The sequence below is a fragment of the Scardinius erythrophthalmus genome (genome assembly GCF_964197995.2).
Source record: "Scardinius erythrophthalmus genome assembly, chromosome: 9".
Lineage (NCBI taxonomy): Eukaryota > Metazoa > Chordata > Actinopteri > Cypriniformes > Leuciscidae > Scardinius > Scardinius erythrophthalmus.
This window is the reverse complement of record NC_138229.1, coordinates 2,685,822-2,713,231: the sequence shown is the minus strand read 5'-3', so window position 1 is coordinate 2,713,231 and position 27,410 is coordinate 2,685,822. Positions and strand designations below refer to the sequence as shown.

Here is a 27,410-nt window from a genome sequence, read left to right as displayed (position 1 = left end):
AAAATCATATAATGCACAGCTAGCCATGGTATATCCCTTACTTAACAGTTAATCAGTATTAAGTTAATCCCTGATGAATGACAATGTGAACTGCGCTGGTACACAGAGGTTAGCCAATTATAAAAGAAGTCATTTAGATATTATATTATACATCAGTCGTAAAGGTACAGCACGAAACAGGTTTTGCTGCAACTATTTACAACTATTGTGTATCGCATTTGAAAATGGACAAACGTTCTTGTTGAACGCCAATTAATGCTGAAATGGTGCTAAAACTGCAGTTAAGATTTCAAATAAAGGCACAAGCTGGACGTGAAGGATACGACTCCATCAAAGTTGGGTTTGCACCAGTCCAGGATCTGTTTGAGTCTGGTGCGGTGCTGCCCGCCGGCCTGGCTCTCTCCGATCAGCGCTGAGTATGTGGCGAAAAGAACGCCCTCTGAGGTAGCCGTATCTCCGTATTTAATCTGTATGAGAGAGGAAAAGATTAATAACGGTCACACCGGAATCGTGCAGCGCCGCAAACATTCAAATGTGCAATCTGCAAATCTTTTTAACCACACAGTATCATTATTTCTGTTACAAATATTCAAATTACCACAGAATTACTGGGATAAAAGTGTATAATTTGGATATAAACACTGATGTCTATGGAAGTAATCAAAATAGATCTTTTGAAAGTAACTAAATGCTTCAAATAACGGTTTTCTCGATTACATAGTAATGAAACAAGTGAAGTCTATATGAGTGAGTCATTGAATCATTTATTCAAGAGATTCGTTCAAAAAGCCTGATTCATCTAGTAATGAAACAAATGAAGTCTATATGAGTGAGTCATTGAATCATTAACTCAAGAGATCAGTTCAAAAAGCCTGATTCATCTAGTAATGAAGCAAGTGAAGTCTATATGAGTGAGTCATTGAATCAATAAATCAAGAAATTTGTTCAAAAATCCTGATTCATCTAGTAATGAAACAAATGAAGTCTATATGAGTGAGTCATTGAATCATTAACTCAAGAGATCAGTTCAAAAAGCCTGATTCATCTAGTAATGAAGCAAGTGAAGTCTATATGAGTGAGTCATTGAATCAATAAATCAAGAAATTTGTTCAAAAATCCTGATTCATCTAGTAATGAAGCAAGTGAAGTCTATATGAGTGAGTCATTGAATCATTAACTCGAGATTTGTTCAAAAAGCCTGATTCATCTAGTAATGAAACAAATGAAGTCTATATGAGTGAGTCATTGAATCATTAACTCAAGAGATCAGTTCAAAAAGCCTGATTCATCTAGTAATGAAGCAAGTGAAGTCTATATGAGTGAGTCATTGAATCAATAAATCAAGAAATTTGTTCAAAAATCCTGATTCATCTAGTAATGACACGAGTGAAGTCTATATGAGTGAGTCATTGAATCATTAATTCAACAGATTCGTTCAAAAAGCCTGATAATGAAACAAGTAATGCAGGAATTTTCAAACTTTTTGCCAGTCGAACCCGTGACCTAAAATTTTCACTTAAATACGCCTGATATTTTAAGTTAATGTTTCAACAATTTAACACATTTGAAGGTTAAAGGCAGTGTTGTTAAGTGTTTATTTTAAAACTATTTAAAATAATTCTCATTAATTGAAATAAAGCTGAAATAGAATAAAAAAAATAGATGAACTTAAAAGAAAATTAGAAAATGTTTTGTCTGTAACTAAATTAAATAAATAAGGTTTAAGTATTAAAATTAATAAAACTGAAATAAAAAGAATGCTTGTAAAGAAATAAAATACTTTTAATATTTAAAAAAAATAATAAAATCTTTTTATTTTGATTGTTTTTATATTATAATTAGTATTCAAATTTATTATAAATCAATCAATCAATCAATCGATCATTTATTATGATTTATTATAATAATGATTTAAATATTAGCTTTAAACTCACAAACGCTGTTAGTTCCATCGTCCATCACATTCGGAAGAACCCTAACGTGTGCAATACTGATATAAATAAAACTGGTTTACAAACCTTATTTAAAGCAAACACAGGGATGTTGAGAGCTTCTATGTCCTTGAGATCTCTCTCAGCATCGTACTTCAGATCATTTGACACACTGAACCTAAAAAAATAGTAAAGTTCCCTCTGTTATGCATGAAGTCATCATAATAAATGGAGAATTTAAACTCTGAAGGCCCGTGCACACCGGGACGATTATCGCGCGTGCTTATCACCAGAGTTTTTCGGAGTGTCTTTGTGTTCATACCCAATCGATGCATCGAGTGAACGTGCAAATTCACTCCCTGAATCCTATTCGATCTGCAATTCCTCTCCATAACAGCTCCCTCTTATTGAGATTTTTGTAGTCGCTGTGGTGTTTGTCATAAAGTTCTGTGTTCAGACACCAAAGAGACTAGCAGCTCTACATTCATCTTGCCTCGTTGCATCTTCCTCTTCGTCTTCTATCAATGTGTGACCGTTTTGTGCTTGAGTGCCACCAAGTACCATAGACATATGTATTACGTCTATGCCAAGTACTGTAACTTCACCAGCTCCAGGCACATGAACAAAAGCGGAAACCTCATTGGTCAGCCAGTTTTTAACGCGGTCCTGTCAAACAAAAAAACTAACCCAAGGTGTTTTAAAAAAAAGATTTTTGCTTTCACGCCTGCCGTTTTGTGTGTCGGTGTGTATACTCACATTGGCGCTCTTTGCTTAGTCACGAGGCATTAAACGCATGCATGATAATCTGTTGTGCACGGGCCTTAAGGTTCACGTTCAGTCAAACTCATTTGACTCATCAGGCGTGTTAGGGACACATGTGTGTGTTTACCATAGTGCTCTCTTCCTTCCCTTTAAAAAATTCTCCAGTATGATTCCGGCCACAGTGCGTCCCTTCCCAACACCAGCCCCGTCTCCGATCAGAAAACCCGCTCGCTGACCGTTCTGAAGAATCACCTCGTGTTGCTGAGGAACACGGACACATAGGCAACGTCATACATTTGTACTAAACATTTTTTTAGAGACATCATTTATGTGTTATGGTGTTTTTGTATTGTGTTATTTTGTCATTTTGCTATTTGTTTTATGTGATGCAGTGGCTGTATTTTTTAGCCCAACACAAATTTCCCTCTGGCACAAACAAGTGTACATTAAAGGAGTAGTTTACTTTCAAATTAACATTTCCTGATAATTTACTCTCCCCCATGTCATCCAAGACGTCCATGTCTTTCTTTCTTCAGTCGAAAAGAAATGGTTTTTGAGGAAAACATTCCAGGATTTTTCTCCATATAATGGACTTCAATGGCAACCAACGGTTTGAAGGTTCAAATGTCAGTCTCAATGCAGCTTCAAAGTCTCGACACGATCCCAGCCGAGAAATAAGGGTCTTATCTAGCGAAACGATCGGTCATTTTCTAAAAAACAAAACAAAATTTATATACTTTTTAACCACAAATGCTCATCTTGTACCATCTCTGAGATGCGCCACGCATTACGTCATCACGTTGGAAAGGTCACGCGAGACATCGTTAAACATCCAGGATATGCACACACGTAAGGACCGTTTTAAACAATAAACTGACACAAATACATATAAATATGTGTCAGACATACAATAACTTTGAACGGTCCTCCTACTCCAAACGCGTGACCTTTCCAAAGTGATGACGAAATGCGTGGCGCATCTCAGAAATGGTACAAGACGGGCGTTTGTGGTTAAAAAGTATATCCTTTTTATTTTATTTAGAAAATGAGCGCTGGTTTGTCTAGATGAGACTCTTCTTCCTCGGCTGGATCGTGTCGAGACTTTGAAGCTGCACTGAAACTCACATTTGAACCTTCAAACCGTTGGTTGCCATTGAAGTCCATTATATGGAGAAAAATCCTGGAATGTTTTCCTCAAAAACCTTCATTTCTTTTCGACTGAAGAAAGAAAGACATGGACATCTTGGATGACATGGGGGAGAGTAAATTATCAGGAAATGTTTATTTGAAAGTGAACTCCTTTAACCTTCACATTTCTGAGTGGAAACAGACATTAACAGAGAGACAGAAGAGGTGAAAGTAAAGTGCACAGGGAGCGCAGAGGAGCAGTACCTGGCAGGCGTAGATGATGGCCTCGAGCTGCAGGGCGGAGAGCAGGCCAGAGTTAATAGTGCTGTCTGAAATGGACAGTGTGTAGGTGATGTCGGGAGGAGGAACGCTGGACAGTGTGTTGGTCTCCACTACGATGTCAGGGTGAGAGATTCCAATAGTAGCTGGACACATGTGAACAGAGCGCTTGTTTTGACACGGTAACACCACAAAATATGTAATCAAGTTGAGTATTTGCTGTAGTAGGGGTGGGCAGAATGATGGACTAACATAGAAATGTATGTGTATTAATTTTGGATTTTGGAATCGGCCAATTTGCTTTGAAAACAATAAATAAAAGAACTGGCCATGAAAAATCATGATCGGTGCATTATTATTATTATTTTGTTTTATGTAAAGAACTTTGAATTACCACTGTGTATTAAATGTGCAATCAAATAAGCTTGCCTATCGCAGTTACTGTTATTTCGTTCACTGTTTCGTTAAGGTCTCTTAAAATGATAATTAAGACCGTTAAGATCTTAATATCATTAATATACCATTATTTACATTTAATCATTAAAGAAGCTTTCATCCAAAGCGACTTAGAAATAAAGAGATAAATAGAAGCAATTAAACTAACAATAGGACAACAATATGCAAGTGATGTGACCATTCCCAGTTCTAATGCAGTACATAATATATATTTTTTTTAATAGATATAGAATAGAAAAGAAAGTGTTAGTATTAAAGGATCACGTGTTGCCGAAAAAGATGCGCCTTCCATTATATAAACCTTTTAAAATATAGGACATTTCATTAGCTTAAAGGTATAGCGGAGGATTTTTTACTTCCGGGTGGATCACCTATACTATTGGTCCTCCTAATTGTCAATCATTCTGGTGAATCAATCAAACTTATTCAAAAATGGAGAGGGCGGGTCTTATCTAAAATTCGGAAAGATCCTCCACTATACCTTTAAATTTGAGAAAACAAAATTAAAGACATTTTAAGACTTAGTTGGGACCTTAAAATAACTATGACGTGTCATACACCATAACCTTACTCATACTGCCCACCCCTGTGCTGTGGATTGATATGATATGACATGTCAGTTTACATTTCGATGGCTTGTATTCGGCGTACGTGTCCGCGTGCCCCAAATCCTCGGCCTCTTCCTCGTCCGCCTCCTCCTCTTCCTCTGGTGGCGGTGGAGGAGCAGGCTGTAGAAATGAAGGAGGGAGGTAGAAAACACAGGGTGATGAAATGTGATGAAATAGAGGAGAGAGTATTAGATAAAGGTAAGGAGAGAGTCTACCTTGAATCCTGCCACTGACGCAGACAGGATCGCGCTGAAGTCATCCAACCGGCCCGGAAACGCACTCAGGTTCTGCTGAAGAACATGGACACAGAGGAGATGCTGAACACACGAGGAATAGGACTCAGGCTACATGCTAATACAATCGACTAAAAATCTTGAATTATCTACAATTATCTATGCAAGCATGTGATCAGCTAAAGACATTATGACTATACAACAATTATAACAACTAAAAATAACTAATGCTTTCAAACATTAATCCATACATCTTTTATTTTGGTAGAAAACACTTTTTTAAAGTGTTCACACTTCTCCATCGGCTTTAATCTGATAGCAAAAGTGTTTTCATGCAAGCAAAACCGGGGTAACGGGCAAAAATCTAACTGTGTACCGTACTAATAACTTACTAATAGGGGTGTAACGACACCATGTCACGACACTGAACTCACAAAGATGTTATTGCAATACTCCAAGACATATGATAAAATATTGACAAAAAAATTATTAAAATGCTAAATTTGGTATTACATTGTGGGTGTAAATGAATAGACTCGGACTTGGTGCTGAAACCCAATGCAGGACAATAGAGACACCAGAATAACAATATTCATGATTCTGAAGCTGAAAACACAGAATTATTTTAGACGAATATGCTTGAAATCTTTCACTGACTAGATATATTTAAAATAATGAAAACCACTTTTACTGGTAACATCAGACATCTGGCATCATCAGGACACACAAATATTCCACCACTGCATTATTATACATTATATTCAACATTATATAGTAGTTAATGTAGTACTGACACTAAAACTCTGAAAACTTTAATTTTTTCTCACACAGTAATTTTCATTTTGGGTGAACTATACACTGTCATTATCCACAATACATATTGTTGCATTTTTGTATTGCGATATATTGTGACAATATATTGTTACACCCCTACTTACTAATAATAAATGAAAATAATTATTACTAATTACTATTTATAATTACTACTAATAAAAATAAATGAAATTTAAGAACATGCATGCAAACGTGCTGATTATAATTGAGTTCTGTGGCAGGACCAGTGAAAATTAATATCTGAGAGAAAACCAGTGTATAAATACCTGTCTCTGACTGTGTCCAGGTATATCCCAGCACATCGGTGCCGCGGTGCCCTCAGCGGGTAACTGTGCCAGGCTATCGGTGCCAAATCCTGAAGGGTCTGGATACTCCGACAGAGATTCAGATGGCGAGGAGAACAGCGATGTGTTGGATAGCTCCTCTATGCATGGCAAATCCTAAAAACAACAACCATAAAAACATGTTCACAAACAGTTCAGTCACTAACATCATTTTACTGAAATACACAGCAGATTTTCATTCTAGATATTCTGTTATCTAACCAAAGTGTGTCGAAATGTGCATGACTTTCTTTGTTCAGTCTTTTCCATGTGATTACAATAAACAGGAACTTTAGTTACAAAAGCACCATAATAGTTGGTCAATACAACACATGCACTGTCGTCTGAAGCCATATGCTTTGCATGAGATTAACTCTTACTGAATTGAAAAGAGTAGCTATGATAAAGGAAAGTAATATAAGTTTGGCATGAGGTCGAGTAAATGAGCATTTTCATTTCTGGGTGAAGAATTAGTGATACTCAGAAACGGTGCTCATAAAATCATCTGATATATGATGCGTGAACTGAGGATTGTTTTTCACAGCAGCTCTGGACTCACTCAACATTACTTCAGACATGGCCAACGTTCCAAAACATTTGCTGTAAATCTGTCAAGAGATGGTTTTCACTCCTGGAAGCTTCAAACAGTATTGATGATCACACTCAATGTGCGCGATTAGAGAGATAAAACATTGAAAACTTGACATCGTGAAGTCACAGAGGTCCTATTATGCCCCTTTATGAAGTCTTGTTTTTTTAGGGGGGGTACTAGAATATGCTTTCATGCTTTGATTGCCCACATTCTTTTTCACATATTATACATTATTTCAGCACCTCTCTCCCCAGTCTGGGTTCGAGCGCGCCGTATAGTTCCAGTTTCGATGAAGCCCCTCCTTACGAAATACGAAATGTGCTGTGATTGGTTAGCTGGCCAAGTGTGTTGTGATTGGCACTGTGTATTTGGGCATTGTCACGCCCCTTTCGATAACCACCAGTTTCATCTGCTCAGGTGTAAATATTAAAGATGGCGTCAATTTCAAACCAATTCAAGCCTGATTCAGACCCTGACAATGTTAACAAATAAGAGGATCGACCAGAACGGATTTCATGCATGGACTTTGCAAGCACAGATTTCCCAGGATGTTTCAGAGTGGAATGTTTGTTTTTAATTTTCTTGTAGATCTTAGATAAGTTAAACACCATTTAATCATGATATTTGTCGGAAAACTATGATAATATGAACAATAATCGATCACAAAACCATGGTTTATTTTCCTAAGGGGCGGAGAACAGTCTTACAAAAGCTACAGTAAACACTATATCAACACTAATGTTGGCTAGAAAGCGAGCGGAGGCAAAGCTTTGCCCTTTATTTACATCGTAGCAACAACATAGAACGTATAATTGGAACTGTTAATCGAAAACTCAACTACAAATAATAAGACATACTTGCAAGTTGTCATCCATAAACAACAGATTGTCCCGACAAAGTGGGAACTGCTCCATTTCAGGAGACACTGTTTTCGGTAAAATGTGCAGCGCACAGAAAAAAGTCAGGGTAATAATGTTCACGGACAGTGTTTAAAATCAATTTTAACCACTCTCGTCAGCCTTAACCAAGTTGGTCAGCCTTAGGAAGGTCAAACAAATGAGTTTTGGAAACGGGGAGGAAAAACCAGCGTCTCTTTGACGTAGCAGCAGCTCCTCCAGGCCTCATCCCCTTTTTTGCGTATTCCGTGGGTGGGGATTATTTAAATGAGTAACATTATGACTTCAAAAAGCCCGGAAAAACCACGAGTACAAACAAATAAAATATCTCCCTTTTGAGTGGGCTTTGAGCTTTGTAACCTTGCAGATCTTTTTTATGCTCAAACAACAACATTACAAAGTTGAAAGAGTGAAAAAGCATAACATGACCCGTTTAATGCACCTTTAGAGTTAACTGCACAGAAAAAGCCCTCAGTACTATAGCAAACTATAACCAACCAACAGTTTATCAATGTGATCTGGTTGATTACAAATTGCATAAATGTATAAAATACATAATTCATTTCACAAAAGCATCCAGAGGCTATTTGCAATGAGGGAAATACATGTTTTTAATAATAAGGGTGACGACTGATATAAAAATAGATTTATATCTGCCAAAGGAGTGATTTAAGAAGGTGTAGCACTTTGCAAATCAAAAAAACAAGGTGATAAACAAACATATAACTCAAAATGAATAATGTGCACATGAAATTTAAAACGACTGTATTATGAAATGTGTTATTTTCAGTTGTGTATAAAGGTCTTAGGGAATTTTGTCTTAAATAATTGTTTTGTGTTTGCATATTTTTGCATAGATCACACGTAGCAGTGGAAGTTACGCTTATTATGAAGAAGTGGTAGGTAAAATAAGCTAAGGCTTCAGCCTACATGTATAACTATTATGGAATTGTGTATGAGAGCCAAAATAAAAAAAATCTTGATGTTTTTGACAGTGCAGAATTACACAGTAAACTTCAACTCAAGCTTAATAGAGTCTTACACAAACCCATAATCCTTCAACAATCAAATGAAAGCCCATTCTAGATACTGTAACCTTCTATTCACAGATGTTACGGCCTCTTTAAAGTGCTCAACTGGATGGATCCTTCTATAAAAAAAGAAAAATCTGGCTGTCAAAAGACGATGAAATTGCCTTGTATTGTTCTGAACCTACTCTTTTTCCGACAGCGAGACATTTAGTTGTGTAATATTTCCATTTGTGAGAGTGAAACGGGCAATTTAGCCAAGATAAAACAGGGTGTCCTGAATGACGGAGCAATAACCGTAAATTCTGCAGGATAGGAAGGAATGAGGGGAAAAGCACAAGGAGGGAGGTCAGATTCAGAACAAGAGATGAAGTGTCTGAACACATCAAGAACTGATATCTGTAGAAGCAGACGCTGAAATAAATAAAACTAATCGCACAGCAAACCTGTATCTACACTGAAATCATTTAAAATCACGTCACAACACCTTACACTAGAAGTGAAGCTACATGTCACTTCATTAGGGTCACTACTAAGGGATAGGGCTGCTAGATTATGGCAAAAATCATAATCACGATTCTTTTTGGTCAATATTGAAAATCATGATTATTTAACACGGATATTTCATTAAGTCTTATTTCACGATCTGAGTAATTTGAAATATCAGTGAATTTTCACAATTATTGATATTGATACAAAAATTAATAACTAATGTAAGAAAAAGTCCTAAAAATAATTACAAACAAAACGGAGAAATAAATAAAACAGGGGAAAAAATACAAATTAAATAAGCGATGTACTAACGGTGGCATTCAGATAAGTAACTGAATTGAATAAAATTGATAAAATTGAATAATCAAATAACACTGCATAGTCTTATTGTACACATTTAATATAGATTCATCCTTATTTAAGCTACTTAAGTTATTCAGTCAAGATCAGGGAGTGATTTTCCTTTGTTATGTGTTGTTTGATTATCATTAATGACAGGTTTATTAGGCTACTGTCACTTTAAGAGCTAATGCACTGATCCAATATACTGATACACGCGTGTTTTCTTTCTCAACTTGTCTCAACTTAAGACATAACCCATTGTGTTTACATAAATATTCTCCGGAAAGGCATTTTGACATTTTTGTGTGCAGACGTTTAGACCATAGACTGTAAAAAAAGATGGACGACGCCCGTTAACTCTCTTCCATTGGCGAAAAGTGAAGCTGCCAAAGTCCTAATATGGCGCTGACATCTTGCACAGATTTGGGACCTGCTTTTGCGCAGTAGCGACCAGGAAGTAAAGCCGCGATTTCAAGGTCATTAACGTTTTTATAGCATCAAATAACGATTCAAACTTATTTAAAAAAAAACACAAAAACAAACACTTAAACTTAAATCAGCGTGATAAAAACGACCTAAAATAACAGAAAACATCTTTGGAAAAAATTTATTTGAAGTGTAATTTGATTGTTCCATCGCGTCCGTTAGACTTCATGCAGAGGGCGGGGTTTATGAGCTATACTGGGAACAGCCACCGGGAGGCGATCAAGACGCTTTGGCTTCACTTTTCAGCACTTGTGTGGCACGCTTGGTTTAGACCAAGCGGCAACCTCCCTGTCTCTTTCTTGAAACCAACACGGAAATGAATTCAACGGCAATTCATTGACTGGCCACTTGAGGCTGGGTGCAGAAGTGAGTCAAATCTGTATCTCCCCCATGTTAAAATACCCAACTTTACAGCAGAAAGAAACATGTTTACAGCCTGGTGCAAAAAGTGGCTTTGGTCTATATAGCTTATTTTTCCCTTCATGATGACTGTGAGGGGGGTGATTTTTTTTTATAACTCATCCGTTTACATTATATTAAGCCTTAAAGTTCTGCATAATTAAGGGTGTCCACTTTTGAGTGACAGGTGGATTCCCGCTGCTGTGGTCATTAGTCATCATTAGCCGTTTGTCTGCTGTCTGTTTGCGGTCACATTACCTCAGCTCATTGTCTGACTGTAAAAATAAATAAATTTGGGAGTGACGCGCTGCCAAGATGGCGACGGTCGGCTACGCCCACTTTAGGCTTCAAAACCTGTCTTCAGAAACCTACGGGTGACATCACAGACTCTACGTCCATATTTTTTTTACAGTCTATGGTTTAGAAGCGCATCCGAAACCCATTTCAGCTCTGACTCGGATCGTGCACACAGAGAGCCACCTGTGAAAATGTCTCTTTTGCAGCTTAATGCGCTTTTGATAACGCTGTTTAATGTCAAACAAGTCCCACAGTTTAGCAACAGTAGACTACATTTTACAACACTCACTTATTCGGCTGATTTGGATGTTCATTTTGGGCTTTTAGGGAGAAACGAAAGTGCGTTGGCGGCACAATAATCGTTTTGCCTCAATTATCTTATTTTCATAATTTCAAAAATCTATTACGATTAACCGCAAAGCCCTAACAAGGGACCAATCAGCTGTGAGCTCAGGGATCTTCAATTACTTTCAAAAGAAAGTAATTTGTTGCATGTTGACTTTTTTTTTTTAGAAAGCATTATACAAAACAAAGAGATCAGAAACCTCACAATCTGACTTGGACATAACAATTAGAAGTTATATAAATAAATATCGAATTAAATTCATAACAAACTGATGATATTTGTAATCATCAATGACTGAATGTTACCTGTATTTTTATATTAGAAAGCATTATACCACACAAAGAGATCAGAAGCACCACATGCTGACTTTTCAGGAATTACTTAAATATCAAATAAAATTCATAATTTTTTGGGTGATATATTAGTTTAGTTTTTTTTTTAAACAGACGGACAGAGAAATCAAACTGCTCAAGTAGAACTACAAATTAAGAAAATAAATAAAGTGAGTCAAAGAGGAATATAAAAGATGTCAGGAAACCTATCAAGAGATGATCTACATAAGCTTTTTGAACAAATTTCTGTTACAACCACAGAAAACAACAATATCTTACCCTTGCCTAACCTCTGTAAATAAGACATTATTAACCAAACCTAAGCTGTACCTTTAGCACGGGTTGTCCTGCCTCCAGCATAGGCATCTGACTGAATGCCAAGAAGACTTTCATCTGAGAAAAACATTAGCTTGAACTGATCGCAGAAGCAAAACCTGTGACAGACACACTGACACACAGGTAACATTCACTCAAACAAACTCGAACACAATCATGCCAGTGTTTGCTCTGGGGTGTGGTGGTCTTCTTTCAGGAAATGAGGCTTTTGTGTCCACATTTACTGACAAGCCAAGCCTAATTTTACCGCAGTGTGCTTTAAGAAGTGTTGACAGCAGTGTGTGGCTCTTTAATAGTATGCAAATACAGAGTAAATAGTGAGTTTGTGCCTGAAGAGCAATATATAAGAAGCATATAATGTTGATAAGATCTGAACAACGTTCTCATACACACACAGAAAGAACATTTTCCTCCATATATCACTTTCCACATGTCACACAGAGATAGTCGATGTACAGCATACTCTGCAGTACACACTGTAATGCCTACTAGTTTTAATAAGATTGTGAAATGGTCACACTAAACATTTCAAACCTGGGTTATTATTGTTAGTTAAACTAACCAAAACAATTTGTTTTATTTTTCTTTCTCCAAATCATGATTCAAGATCTTCATTTCACTTTCAGTTCATTCGTCACACAAAAAGCCTTCCGTAGCTGAGCTAAACTGAAAGTCTCAGATAATGCGTTTGCATTAATGTCACAGCTTCATCATGAATGACTGTGCGCTGCGCTTTGAGCTTGCGCTTTTATCCTGTAAGTAAGAACCGCAGCTGCTATAATGATAGAGTAAACCATCTTTTGTGTTAATCACACCTACATGTTCAACAGCACTGCTTTGTTCAGCTGTGGGTTTGAGATTAATCCGTTTTCCTGCAGGCTAAGCTATTCATTAGAACAAAATAATGGTCAAAGCATGTTAGTGATCCTGAGATGTCAGCCCACACTGTCCCACTTGCAGCGACTAAAAGTCCATAACGTACAAGATGAACAGGCTGATACATAGATCATCATGGGTTTCAGAGCAAATTCCCAGAAATCAGTTTCAGGAGAGGAAAAATAATACACTATTGCTTGTTTCCGCATTCATTTCTCAATGGCTCTGGAAGCAAGAAAAGACGGGATCTGCTCGTACCTGGGAGAAGTCTCCGTTCCGCACAAGGTCATGAAAGTCAATGTCAGAGAGGTCCAGATTCACAGAGGACGAGTTCGGCTGGAGCTGTCTGATAAATCAGTGGAGAAAGATCAGGAACAATCACAATGTCTTCAAAATACACCTAGAAATACTGCTATATGAATTCAGAGCGCTTCATATCAGATTACTGATATATTATAAGGATGGGTATCATCAACTAACTCACGATAAAGTACATGTGTTCAATATATCAGAATGCACCACAATATTATAATTGGAAACTGCACCAAACATTTGAGAGGCAGTTAAAGGTTATGAGTCGATTCAGTGAGTCATTTAACTGATTCAGTCAATGATCTTCACTGCGCTGATTCATTCATGAATTAAACGACAGATTAAGCTGGATGTTCATTCTGCATGCAGTCAGCAAGGATTAAAAATGTGTTGACTATTTATTTGTCAATATATTATTATTAAAGGTATAGCGGAGGACTTTTTACTTCCGGGTGGATCACCTATACTATTGGTCCTCCTAATTGTCAATTATTCTGGTGAATCAATCAAACTTTTCAAAAAGTGGAGAGGGCAGGACTTATCTAAAATTGGAAAGATCCTCCGCTATACCTTTAATATATAATGAACGATTCACAAACCTGTTAAAAATTAGGGCTGTCACTAGCGATTATTCAGGTAATCGAGTATTCGGTCGATTATTTTGACGATTAATCGATTATTTGAGGTAATAGAAATAGACCTAAGTGAACGATAGCCATTAAAACGACTTAAAGGAGAACTCCGGTCAATTTTAACATTGAGCTCATTTTTTTGTACATTTGGAGTGCTGTTAATACAGAGAACAACTACAAAAATCTTAAGTACAAAAATAGAGTTATTCTATTTTTAGAATTTGCATCCTGTTGACTTCAATGGGGCAAGTTTTAAACTGTTTTTTTTTGGGACAAGTTTTTTTCCTTCTGAGTGAACACGAGTGGATCTGACTGCAGTAGATGTGAAAGATATGTATAAAAATTATGTTATTTAAGCCAGTGCAAATACCTTTGTTTACATCCTGTTTTCGGTTGAAGTCCAAAGTAGTCGATTGCCGAGTTCACGCGCATAGGTTTAGTTACCTATGATCACGCGTGTGAACTCGGCAATCGACTACTTTGGACTTCAACCGAAAACAGGATGTAAACAGGTATTTGCGCTGGCTTAAATAACAATTTTTATACATATCTTTCACATCTACTGCAATCAGATCCACTCGTGTTCACTCTGAAGGAATCACTCACATTTTCTGTGCACTTGTAATGACACATCAAGGATGTTAAGAGGCTAAAAGCAGGTTTAAAACTTGCCCCATTGAAGTCAACAGGGTGCAAATTTTAAAAAGAGAATAACTCTGTGTAGGCAACACCGATTTTTGTCGTTGTTCTCTGTATTGATAGCACTCCAAATGTACAAAAAAAATTAGCTCAATGTTAAAATTGACCGGAGTTCTCCTTTAAAATACATAGGTATAATAACAACAAGGTAATAATAATTGGCCTCATAAAGTATCAAAAGCAAAAAAATAAAGTATCAAGCAAGTAATCATATGGTTTTTTTGAACAATCCTGTTAAAATTCATAATGTGATATGCATAATATAGTCTAAACAAACAATTAATGTACATAATGTATTATAACAAATGCCTGGTGATGATTGTTGTTACACTTTACAGCAGATCAAATCCTTGTATAACTCTGGCCAAACAACATTTAATTCAAATGTCCACTTCATCTTTAATACTGAGTCACTTCTTAACGATAGAAATACAAGAATTGTTCAATTTCTTGAACAAGAACATGTAAACTCAGTGCGAGGGTTAAAACTTATATTTTGAAACCGCGATGAACAGTTTGCATATTTAGAAACATATTGATGTATTCTCCTGCGTTGGTTTAGGTTTATAAATGATTTACGTTACAAATCTGGTGAAATGGCACATTTTAAGAACGAACATTATAAGAAACTCAAGCATGTTATTGCAAACCCAAACCGCACATGTCAAGTCAAGTCAAGTCAAGTTTATTTATATAGCGCTTTTCACAACACAGGTTGTATCAAAGCAGCTTCACAGTAATAAATTAGAACAATACATCAATGTTTGTTTCTAGTGGAACGTCTACGTTCGGTAATGCTGATCAATAGTATCGTTGATTGATTAATTTAATTAAATATCCCCAAATATCCCCAACTGAGCAAGCCAAAGGCAACAGTGGCAAGGAACCGAAAAACTCCATCAGGTGACCTAATGGAGAAAAAAAAAACCTTGGGAGAACCCGGGCTCAGTCGGGGGCCAGTTCTCCTCTGGCGTTTATGAACTAGAGGTCGGATTTAACTGTAGGATTAAAAGTATTATATGAATGCCTGGCTGAAGAGATGCGTCTTTAATCTAGTTTTAAACTGGGAGAGCGAGTCTGAGCAACGAACAGTATCCGGAAGACTATTCCAGAGTTTTGGTGCTAAATGTGAAAATGCTCTCCCTCCTTTGGTGGACCTAGATATCCTAGGTATGACCAAAAGCCTCGAATTTAGTGACCTTAAAGAGCGCGATGGATTATAGGGCGATAGAAGATCGGTTAAATAGACTGGAGCTAAGCCGTTTAGGGCTTTATAAGTCAGTAGCAATACCTTGTAATTAATACGGGACTTTATAGGTAACCAATGTAGGGATGATAAAATCGGTGTTATATGATCATATTTTCTTGATCTAGTTAGAACTCTAGCGGCGGCATTTTGGACTAACTGTAGCTTGTTTATTAAGGATGCAGGACAACCGGCTAATAACGCATTACAGTAATCTAGTCTCGAGGTCATGAATGCATGAACTAACTTTTCTGCGTCAGAAACTGATAGCATATTACGTAGCTTAGCAATGTTTCTAAGGTGGAAAAAGGCTGTTCTTGTAACATATGAAATATGATTTTCAAAAGACAGGTTGCAGTCTAATATAACACCCAGGTCTTTTACTGTAGAGGATGAAGTAACAGGACATCCTACTATGTTAAAGTTGTATTGTGAGAGGTTTTGTGGGTGGTTTTTTGAACCGATAAGTAGTACCTCTGTCTTGTCTGGATTTAATAAAAGAAAATTATGCGTCATCCAATCTTTAATATCTTTAACACACTCTGTCAATTTGGATAATTTAGCGTTTTCATCTGGCCGTGATGAAATATAGATTTGAGTGTCATCAGCATAACAATGGAAACTAATTCCATGTTTCCTTATAATATTTCCAAGTGGTAGCATATATATTGAGAATAATAGAGGGCCTAACACAGATCCCTGCGGCACTCCATAGTTTACTGGAGTTATGATAGATTTTTCTCCATTTAAATAAACAAAATGGTAGCGGTCAGATAAATACGATCTAAACCAGCTTAATGCTTGTCCTTGAACACCAGTATAATTTTGTAGTCGATCTAAGAGTATTGTATGATCTATAGTATCGAACGCAGCACTAAGATCAAGTAAAACTAATATTGAGATACAGCCTTGGTCAGAAGCTAAAAGTAAATCATTTGTGATTTTAACGAGCGCAGTTTCAGTGCTATGATGCGGCCTGAATCCAGACTGAAACTTTTCATACGTGTCATTTTCTTGTAAGAAAGAGCCCAGTTGAGCGGACACAACTTTTTCTAGTATTTTAGACATAAAAGGTAGATTTGAAATGGGTCTATAATTTACTAGATTATTCGGATCTAATTGTGGTTTCTTAATGAGAAGTTTTATAACTGCCAGTTTAAATGTTTTTGGAACATAACCTAAAGATAAAGACGAGTTAATAATATTGAGGAGAGGCTCTTCCACTACAGGTAACACTTCTTTCAATAGTTTAGTTGGTATGGGATCTAATAAACATGTTGTTGTTTTAGAGGAAATGATAAATTTATTTAACTCTTTTTGTTCTATAGTTGAAAAGCACTGTAATTGTTCTTGCGGCGTGATAATTGAGGCTGAATTATAAGGCGCGATTGAGGATTGAACGTTTACAATTGTGGTTCTGATGTTTTCTATTTTCTCAGTGAAGAACTTCATGAAATCATTACTACTAAACTGTAATGGAATACTTCGTTCAGGAGACATCTGTTTATTTGTTAGTCTCGCCACGGTGTTAAATAAGAACTTAGGATTGTTATGGTTGTTTTCTATTAGTTTGCGTAGATGCTCAGCCCTGGCCGCTTTTAGGGCCTTTTTATAACGTGACATACTGTCTTTCCATGCGATTCTAAAGACCTCTAAGTTGGTTTGTTTCCATTTACGCTCTAAATTACGGGTTTCTCTCTTTAGAACACGCGTAGTACTGTTGTACCATGGTGCTTTACTTTTCTCTCTGACCTTTTTTAATCTAATGGGCGCAACAATATCCAATGATCCAGAGAGAATGGTGCTCATAGTGCTAGTTAATTCCTCAAGTTCATCTGTTTGTTTGGGTTCACTGAGCAGCTGAGACAGATCCGATAAGCTGTTTGAAAAATTATCTATGGTGGATGGAAGGATTGTTCTGCCTAATCGATAACGCGGCGCAGCATGATATATTACAGGAGTACGTAATATGCAAGTTACCATGTAATGGTCAGTGACATCGTCACTTTGTGGAATGATATCTATATCGGTTGGATCGGTTCCATGTGATATAATTAAATCGAGTGTATGATTAAATCGATGAGTCGGTCCGGTAATGTTTTGCTTGACCCCAAAGGAGTTTAATAAATCTGTAAACGCAGCCCCTAACGCATCATTTTAATTATCTACATGGATATTAAAGTCTCCAACAATTAATGCTTTATCGAAGTTAACTAATAGGTCTGAGAGAAAATCTGCAAACTCTTTTAGGAAATCAGCGTAAGGCCCAGGCGGTCTATATACGGTAGCCAAGGCTAGAGATAATAGGGATGTTTTTCGAACATCTAAGAGCGTAACATTTAGTACAAGTACTTCAAATGAAATAAACTTATAACCCGTTTTCTGAGTAACATTGAGAAAATCTCTATAGATTGTTGCAACACCGCCGCCACGACCATTCAGACGGGGCTCGTGCTTATAGGAGTATCCTGCTGGAGTAGACTCATTTAAACCAAAATAATCATTTGGTTTAAGCCAGGTTTCAGTAAGGCAAAGTACATCGAAGCTATTATCTGTGACTATTTCATTTACAATAACTGCCTTAGGTGTGAGTGATCTAATGTTTAGAAGACCTAGCTTTAGAAATTGTTTTTGATTACCAATAGCAACATTTTCTGGTTTAATAACAATTAGATTTTTTCTAGATCCTGCAGTAGATTTATGATTTGATCTCACTAAACGAGGAACACACACAGTTTCTATGCAATGTTCTACACTATTTATATCAGTTAAATTGGTGCAGCAGAGACTATGATTTGGACTTTTGTTTACTAGTCAAAAGGTATTTAACATTTTGGAGATGTTATCTGACAGAAGATCCGATCCGAATCTGTTTGGGTGTAAGCCATCAGCACGGTAAAGCCTAGGACGCTCCCAAAACAGATTCCAATTATTTACAAAGAGAAGTTTCTGCTCATTGCACCATGACATTAACCATTCGTTTAGCGTGAATTATCTACTAAACTTTTCATGACCTAGTCGATACGTGGGAAGCGGTCCTGACACAATAATCGTTATATCAGGCGATGTGCTGCGTACCGTATCGATCAGATTCCTGAAGTCTTTCTTCAAAACCTCCGTTTGGCGCAGTCTGATGTCGGCCCCTCCCGCGTGCAGGACAACGGTTCCGACGCGCTCGTTCAGAATCTCGGGAACGTGAGCAGCGATTTCAGAAACACGAGCACCAGGAAAGCAGTGACTATGCACCTTACTTTTATTTAACATAACGTGTACGTGTCGAACGATGGAATCGCCGATGATCACAGCATCGCGTTCTGTTTCGCGAAGAGGGGAGAAGCGGTTTTGTGTGGATATCTCGAAAACCGGGAGGGTCGGAGAGAGTTTTCTTGGTCTAGACCTGACTCGCGACTTCCGCTGCGGAAAAATCCAGGCTTCGTGATGGCATGTTGGAGCCGGAGTGAACGAGACCATGGCTGATCGCGACCTCGACGTTCGGGACCGATGTTGAGGAACGCACGGAGTAGACGAGGTCGGAGTCAGCGGGTTAGTAATGTTAATCACTGATTTGTGTGCATCGGCGCGTGATGTTTCGAGAGCCAAACGCCGGTCTATCAGCTCGGCTTTTCTTACTAAAAGGTCGTGGATCTGTTTCTCAACAGCTTCCAGCTCAGACTGCACCGCGTGCAGCTCAAATGTGTCCTCACCTGCACCAAAAGGTAGACTACTTACATTTGATATATTCGCCATTTTAACAGATGGACAGTAAGTTAAGTTAGCAACGACGCTACCAGTGGTGCTATCAATATTAATACTAATTTATGGCTTAAGTCTTGGATATAATCCGTCTTTTCAGTGGTACGGGTGTAGAGTAGACGCACGATAGGCGAAAAAATGTTTGTTTGTAACTTAAATGAGTGCGGAGAAGACGCGTTCAGCCGTGATCCACGGACGTAACCTATAAGAGTATCCAGCGTTGGATCACAAGGCTTGAGACGCGTCTGCTCAACAATCCGCGTTATAACTATGAGGTGAGGAAAAGTAGAAAATGTTCGTTGTAAGTGAGTTTAAAGAGAAATCAAGAATTATAAATCAATCGATGGAGCTCCAAAGACAACAACGCGCTCAGACGCGACGCATGCGCATTCATAGCACATGCAGAGACTGAGATCGTGTGGAGCAGCATTTGCTGTTTTACACCTTTACACACATGCAAATAATTAAGTACCTGAAACCCGCAGCGCATAATGCCATATGTTTTCAAAATGGTTTTAATATATCATAAAGCCTTTCAAAACGGTCTAACAATGGGGTTCATGGATTCTCGTCCATTGAATGCGCTTACGCTTGCGGTATTTTGCCGGTTAATCAACACAGGTAAATTGCAATCAAGGATTTGCGTACTCAAATTTAATCAAGGAATCATGACAGCCCTTGTTATAATTTTAGTTTGTTTTTTAGCTTTGTTGACGTACAGTGTGCATAACTCACCTCCCAGATTGCATAGGATAGTGCTGGTTGTATTGAGTTTGCTGTGAGTACGCCCATGAGTTAGACGGATACAGCTGATTCTGGGGAAACAGGAAACAAACAGCACATTTGACACAGGAAGTGGCCATTTGGAAACACTGTTCAGCAGAGATACTACCCATTAACCCAAATATTTATAATATGAACTAGTGACTCATCGACCCCTTTCACACAGAGATTCAGGAAAATACATGCATAATGTGTCCCGGGATCGTTTCAATTTCGGTTCATTCACACTGCCGGTGATTTTCCGGAATCTGTGAGTGCGTTCACACACATCCCGTTAAGACATGTGACCGCCAGGATGTGATAACTCCTGTCAGATGTCAGTTCTGCTGATAACTCCACTTCATCTACACGATTTCTACACGAAGAGGAGTCCATACTCCCCAGTAGCGTGAGTGTGCTTGTTCCCCGTATGCTGTCGCACAGGTTGTAGAAAGGCCCGTGCGTCATCACTACGACACACCCCTCACGGCATTGGTCCTGGCTTTTGTTCACACAGACTGATCCCGGCAATGTTACTAGGTCCCCATCACGGCATCAATCCGGGACGTGTTTGCGTTCACACAGAAGGCACTCTAGCAATTTCACGGCAATTTCCCGGGATCAACGCGCTGTGTGAAAGGGGCTATACAGACATGCTGAGACCCAACACAAATCGTGCACATACATGGTGAAGACCAACAGTTCACCAAATAAACAACCATAAACCAGGTGATGTGAAGCAACTGTTTCTAGAAGGATGATTACCAATGGCTACCAACGCACTCCATGTCCGTCCCATATTGGACAACGTTCGAGACCAACTAGAGTAATAGTTATGAAGAAGACAGTTAATTTAATCAGATCAGGAAAAACGTCATCAAGACTGTGACATTAGAGAGTGCAGCAGCAAATAGACTGTGAACAGGCTAGTATAATGAGCTCAATATGTTACCAAACCCGAGCCTGATAAGATCAGGAGAATTGTCATGTGTAACTTCAAGTTAAATTTGCACTTGGCATAGGTTTGTAATTAATGGGGAATATTAGAGATGCATAGCTACCACATTTCTCTGCCAATAGCGATTACTCAGAATGATATTTTCCGATACCGATAGGAAAAAAATCTCTCCTAACTAATGCTGTAAACTATAAAGGGAACCCAAACTATTATATTCAACTGCTATTTATTTTCAGATATAATAATTACACTTAATATACAGCTCATAAGGTAATTTTTAAAAACACTTGTCTTCGTGACAAATTCATTCAAACATACATACATACGCTCCTCTCTAGTGTTTTTACAGCTAATTAACGGTGAACACTGGTTAACTTTCCTAAGGTAAATGCAAGATTAAGTGGCATTGTTCACAAGCGGTTATATTGTCTATCGGCGACTGAAACACTGATTTAGTGATTACATGAGACATGATATATATTTCAGTCAGTTCTACTGTATTCTTTCAACATTCCTTCTGATGTTCATGTATGTTTTTTCATGCAATAACTTGTAGTAAAGTGGAAGAAAAGACTGACTGCGACATTACAGCGATCGTCACTTCACATCTAAGAGTGTCAAAACGCAATTTATTATTTGAATTTTGTGATAATATGGACAGAATTTGAAAGCTGAGACTGTTTCTCATCAGAACAGTAACAAAGCAAAAAGCTTTATTTTTCAAAGATTATTGTTGATTTTCGAAATAAACATACATGAACTGATCAGAGGGTCAACATCAACCGCGGAAAGACGTCAATACACGCCATTTTTTAAGTTCAAGTCCACTGACTTTAATCTACTAACTCTCCTATCTGGTTTGTCTGACAAAATGGTGGATTTGGCATTATGATTAGTCAGGTAACCTGTCAATCAAACTCTTAGCGAAGGATTGAATAGGCCAATGGCCGATAGGGAGATAACGATTATTGGCCGATACATTGGTGCATCCCTAATATATATATATATATATATATAAATATACACTAATATATATATATATATATATATATATATATATATGAAGAGTTCAGATGCAAAAGCCTCTAAATGCCATCTGAAATTTTCTTATAGAATGATCATTTTTATCAAGCTTGTATATTTAAATTCAATAATTTCACTTAAATGGCAATGAAGATTACCTTTTAATTGTCATTTAAGTGAAATTACTGAACTTAAATATACAAGCTTGATAAAAATTATCATTCTATAAGAAAATTTCAGATGGCATTTAGAGGCTTTTGCATCTGAACTCTTCATATATACTATAAAATATATATATAGAGAGAGAGAGAGGGGATTCAAGTTCAAACATGTGCAGACCTTTAGTCTGAGACTCTTGTATAGGGGTAACTATAACATTTACAATAAACAGTGTATCTTAATGTAAAATTTGCATGGTATTTTAGACATTTAAAGGTCCGGTGTTTACCTCCATGGAACTTGGGAGAGGAGGACTGGGAGCGCTGAACTTCGGGCTCCCCAACTGAGGGTCCTCAGGGTGCAGATAGTCCTCCGTGTCCATGACAACAGACGTGGCAAGAATGGGCATCAGGCTCCGAGAAGAAACATGATTACGAGTCAAACCCCCGTCGTTCTTCAGCCATCTCTGAGAGAGAGAGAGAGATCAGTCAGAGTAATAATCATCACAAATAATCTCTGCATCCACTGCTGATTTCCTGAACACTACAGATTTATTTGACCAGCTACTGATTTGGCGGTGATTACTAACAAGATAAAAATTACAAACTACAGATAAACACATGCACACAGACCACTAGTGAAAACCACTTCTATTTTGCATTTTTCTCATTAAAATGCAAGTGTTTCCATTAAGAAATTGTTACTATCATAACAACCAGATCTATTTTAATTGAAAAATGTACATAAACCAGATGCAAACAGATTATTTTAGATAAAAGATAACATATATACATATATATTAATAAATAGAATACAAGACATATGTTAATGGGTTAATATATTCAAAATATGATAGAGGCCTTGTCTATGTGACAGTTTGAGGGGAATTACATTGTAAGTACGCCTCATCTTTATTTTAACCTCTTTAAAACAAGCTGTCACACATCCACCCTTAATAAACAGATGATATCAAAACAGAAACATTTAAACACACATACGATTATCTTGAAATAATCTGTCTGAGCGTATGTCAAACTGAAAAGCATCAACCAAACAGCACTGGCCTCTCAAACACGCCACTTTAATATGATTCCCAGCTCGTATTGATTATTGTAGACTAACTTAATTGATTTATACACGAATTTATCAGCTGTCTGTGTGTTTTTCTGATTGACTCAATGGAGCGCTATTGTTTGATTCGTGCTAACATGCTAACCTGAGAGAAAACTCACTCACCGAGCGTTAATTAAACCCCCCTTTCCGCGAAACCCCTCAACAAGCACTAACGACCACTCAATCTGGGTTTTTCTCGATCGGTAAAGGTGTATTGGAGGGGTTAATCCATATTTTTCTACCCCTGTACGGTTGTTTACCTACTTCCTGGTCGACGTCGCCATCTTGTTCTTAAAGAAGGAGGACTCTTCCGCTGACGTCATCGCCGATCCACAACGCACGCGCGACGCTAGGTGAATTTTTGTGGATTAGAAAAGGAAATAACTCATTTGGTTTACTATTTCCCTTGTTTATAATGATATTTTTAAATATATTCTAGAAGCTCTAAACCCACCCATCTAAATACGAATAAAACCTATAATTCATTAATATTACTAATACATTTGGACACTGTGAAATCATAATTAATAGGCCTATGTAAAAAGTAGCCGCCTTAAATTACATTAAACTGAGTTTAAAAATGAGCTGAATCTTGTATAACTTTTTTTTTTTTAAGTTGAAAATTGCTTAACTTATTTTGGTGTAGTAAAGCAATGTAAAAAAAACTTATTGATTTTATATTTATTTACAGTGTAATCTCCTTCAAACTGCTTTCATGACCTTTTTTGTTGTTTCTTTTTTATGACAGCGGAGGCTAAAACCAATTTATCATATATTTTTTTAATTTTAGAAACTGACAAGGTTCTGGCAAGGTTGTTTATGGTCTCTAATAATGTATGTTTGCACAAAAAAATCGTTCATGGAATTCTGAAACGTTTTAGTTGCACGTTCCTTTTTAACATTTTTTTAAATGTTACTAATTGTTTCAGAACGTTCACAGAACATTCAAAAGTAACGTTCCAAAGAATGTTGGCATGTTTCGTAAAACGTTCTTAGAACACATTTGGTAGCCTTACACTTTATTTTAAGGGGACGTAGTTACACGTTACTAGCCTACTTACTATAGTAATAACAGTCAATTATGCATAGGCATAACCAAACCCTAACCGTAACTCTATAAGTACATGTAGTTAATTAATATTACTCAGAACTTCTTTGAAGTACAAAGTCACCTTAAAATAAAGAGTAGACAACCACACGTGTTTCTCAGCTGGCTGGTTTCGCCTCATTATCGATGGGACTCTTTCTGTCAGATATGGGCGGTATTAGTTCATAGTCCGTGGACTTTGGAATGTTTGACCTGATTTCATGTTGATTCCATCATCATCATCATTAGTGTTGAGCAAACTACAGGACACACACTGACACAGAGCCCAAACCTCAGGGAAATCAAGACAGAACATGTGTTATTTCAGTTCCTAGATATTTATTTTAATCGCTATTTATATTTTGCCTGTATGCTAGATAGAGCTGAAGGATATTTGTGTGGATTCCTGATTTCTCAAATGGATTTTCCTCCAGAGATCAGTGTTTGTATTCTGTCTCTGACGGCACCTTTAATTCTCTACACAATCAACCATGTGTCCTTCTTACAAGAGTAAGTTTGCATCTTATGTTGTTATTTTACAATGGTGCATGTTAAAGAATATTGCGTTGACATTGAGCAATGCAAACTCGCTTTTGTTTTACAAGGTCGTATATGTGACTTTTAAAGCGTTTTATGAGGTTTTATGAGGCCTACCTCAATTTGCCAAAAGAGGGCAACCAACATCTGTTTCAAACTCCATTTGATCAAGAGCTGAGCTGATCAGCGAGCTGACAGCATTAATGGTGAATCTCATGAAAGCTTTCAGGAACATTTGGCCACTCAGATATTTTTATGATATGATTTCATGAAAATGCAATCAAGTTTCACCCTCAAAAATCTCACAATGCAGAAAAAGTTGACTTTAAATTGTAGATTATTTATGGCCTAGGCTACATCATGTGAATATTTGACATTTAATTATATAATAAATATATTATATTCATTAACTATATCTATATTTATTATATTACATATTTTTAGTGATTTATGCATTTATTGCAGCATTTTAAGTGTAATACAATCAAACTTACTATTACAGTCACAAGAATTGAATGCAAATCAGCTTTGACAATGATGAAAATTACATTTTATGTTGCTAAAATAGGCTATTTTTTTGCACTAACTTGTTTTATGGGGTGAAATATGATCATGCAAGATAAAAACAATCTTCTGATAATCATTTATGATGCTTTTCTCATTCAGTCCACAGGTTATACTGGCTATAGGCATCGCGGTTCTTACGACGATATTCCTCCTGACAAACCTCAGTGTCAAGAGTAAGAAATCTACTGACCCTCTCTTCTATGGTAAGTCCAATACTGACAGATGAAGATGCTGAAAGATCACAAATGGGATCTCTTTAATATCTCAATTATGTTTCTCAAACACACTGAAAAAAAAAATGGTGTTGAAACAGTTTTTACACAGACATTACTGGTAAATTTCACGAATAATTACAAAGAAATGGCAACACATTAAATTAAATGTGAAAGGTTCAATGGTTCCACATACCCGTCTAAACTCAAGGGTTCCTGGCTTCATTTTAAAGAAGTTTATACCAAAAAAATCTATTTAAAGGTACAAGTCAAGTCAAGTTTATTTATATAGCGCTTTTCACAATACAGATTGTATCAAAGCAGCTTCACAGTATTAAATTAAAATAATACATCAATGTTTGTTTCTTGTGGAAAACATCCACGTTTGGTAATGCTGATCAATAGTATCGTTGATTGATTAATTTAATTAAATATCCCCAAATATCCCCAACTGAGCAAGCCAAAGGCAATCATATTCAATACAATAACCTGTGGCCCTCTAGTGGTTAAAAGCAAAACTGCATGTATTTTGTGGAAGAACATTGTTTTGGTTGCGGATGAATATGATTATCATATTGCTCATAAAACATTCACTATAGGTTTAACAGATATAACCAGTTTAGATGAAAGGATCTCAAGCTGAAGATGTTACTGTAGTTTTAACCATTAATAGACACGCTACTTCCTTCAAAATAAACTCCAGCCCATAATGAAATGATCTTCACGATAGATAATGCTTTACAGTGAACTCTGTTAGAGAGAAACATCTGTTCAATAAAACACTTACTCTCCTGTTGAGTAATAAAACACTTTTACAACATTTCAGATCCCTCGGTTCTCGTCATCTCTGAAAAGCCAAGCTAATGTTGATTCTTGTTTTATTACGAGCTCTTACCATAGGGAATCAGGGTAAGACAAAAACACGTTTTGGAAGAAAGATTTAGAAAGTTGCATAATGTAGCCGGCCTTTAAGGAGAAATGTCTTAAATAATTGCACAATACTTTCATGTTTAACATGTTATTCCAATTTTTTCTAGTGATAAACTATGTTTATGAGCTGTTTAATTCATAAAATGTAATAAAAATAAATGTAAAAAAAATGAATTAAATTATCCTTTTTACAGAGTGTGATGACTCTATGACTCAGATGATGTTTTAACAGGTTTTTTTTTTAATTAAGTATATTTACAATACTATACTTTATATCATATTACTTTTGCATCCAATTACAAAAAAAACGAGTTAATGCTGTGAGTTTCTAATGCATCTGCTATAGGAGTGACGTAAAGTTGACATCTTTCTCTCTTCTGACTGACGTTATCGATCTCGCTCTAGTTTTCCCTCTGTTTGAAAGTTGTGAAAACACTATTGTGA

The 27,410-nt window shown here is 36.8% G+C and overlaps 2 protein-coding genes across 5 annotated transcripts in view; one reads left to right on the top strand and one right to left on the bottom strand.

Moving 5' to 3' along the window:
• Positions 1-23,926, bottom strand: part of sbno2a (strawberry notch homolog 2a) — a 59,492-nt gene extending 35,566 nt beyond the window's left edge. Inside the window, exons 1-11 of one of the 4 annotated variants that reach the window (XM_081374922.1) lie at positions 23,757-23,926; positions 22,810-22,986; positions 20,354-20,433; positions 13,235-13,322; positions 6,498-6,671; positions 5,380-5,454; positions 5,182-5,284; positions 4,086-4,246; positions 2,821-2,954; positions 2,019-2,109; positions 324-467 (exon numbers count right to left, since the gene is read on the bottom strand). In XM_081374922.1, coding sequence (XP_081231048.1) covers positions 324-467; positions 2,019-2,109; positions 2,821-2,954; positions 4,086-4,246; positions 5,182-5,284; positions 5,380-5,454; positions 6,498-6,671; positions 13,235-13,322; positions 20,354-20,433; positions 22,810-22,929 — 1,170 coding nt within the window. In that variant the 5' untranslated portion in view covers positions 22,930-22,986; positions 23,757-23,926. The remainder of the gene's footprint in view (positions 1-323; positions 468-2,018; positions 2,110-2,820; positions 2,955-4,085; positions 4,247-5,181; positions 5,285-5,379; positions 5,455-6,497; positions 6,672-13,234; positions 13,323-20,353; positions 20,434-22,809; positions 22,987-23,756) is intronic. The other 3 variants (XM_081374923.1, XM_081374925.1, XM_081374924.1) reach the window with 3 other exon arrangements.
• A 1,047-nt stretch (positions 23,927-24,973) lies between these two features.
• Positions 24,974-27,410, top strand: part of tm6sf2a (transmembrane 6 superfamily member 2a) — a 9,158-nt gene continuing 6,721 nt past the window's right edge. Inside the window, exons 1-2 of the mRNA XM_081373884.1 lie at positions 24,974-25,230; positions 25,924-26,027. Of these exons, the coding sequence (XP_081230010.1) occupies positions 25,091-25,230; positions 25,924-26,027 (244 nt within the window). The 5' untranslated portion in view covers positions 24,974-25,090. The remainder of the gene's footprint in view (positions 25,231-25,923; positions 26,028-27,410) is intronic.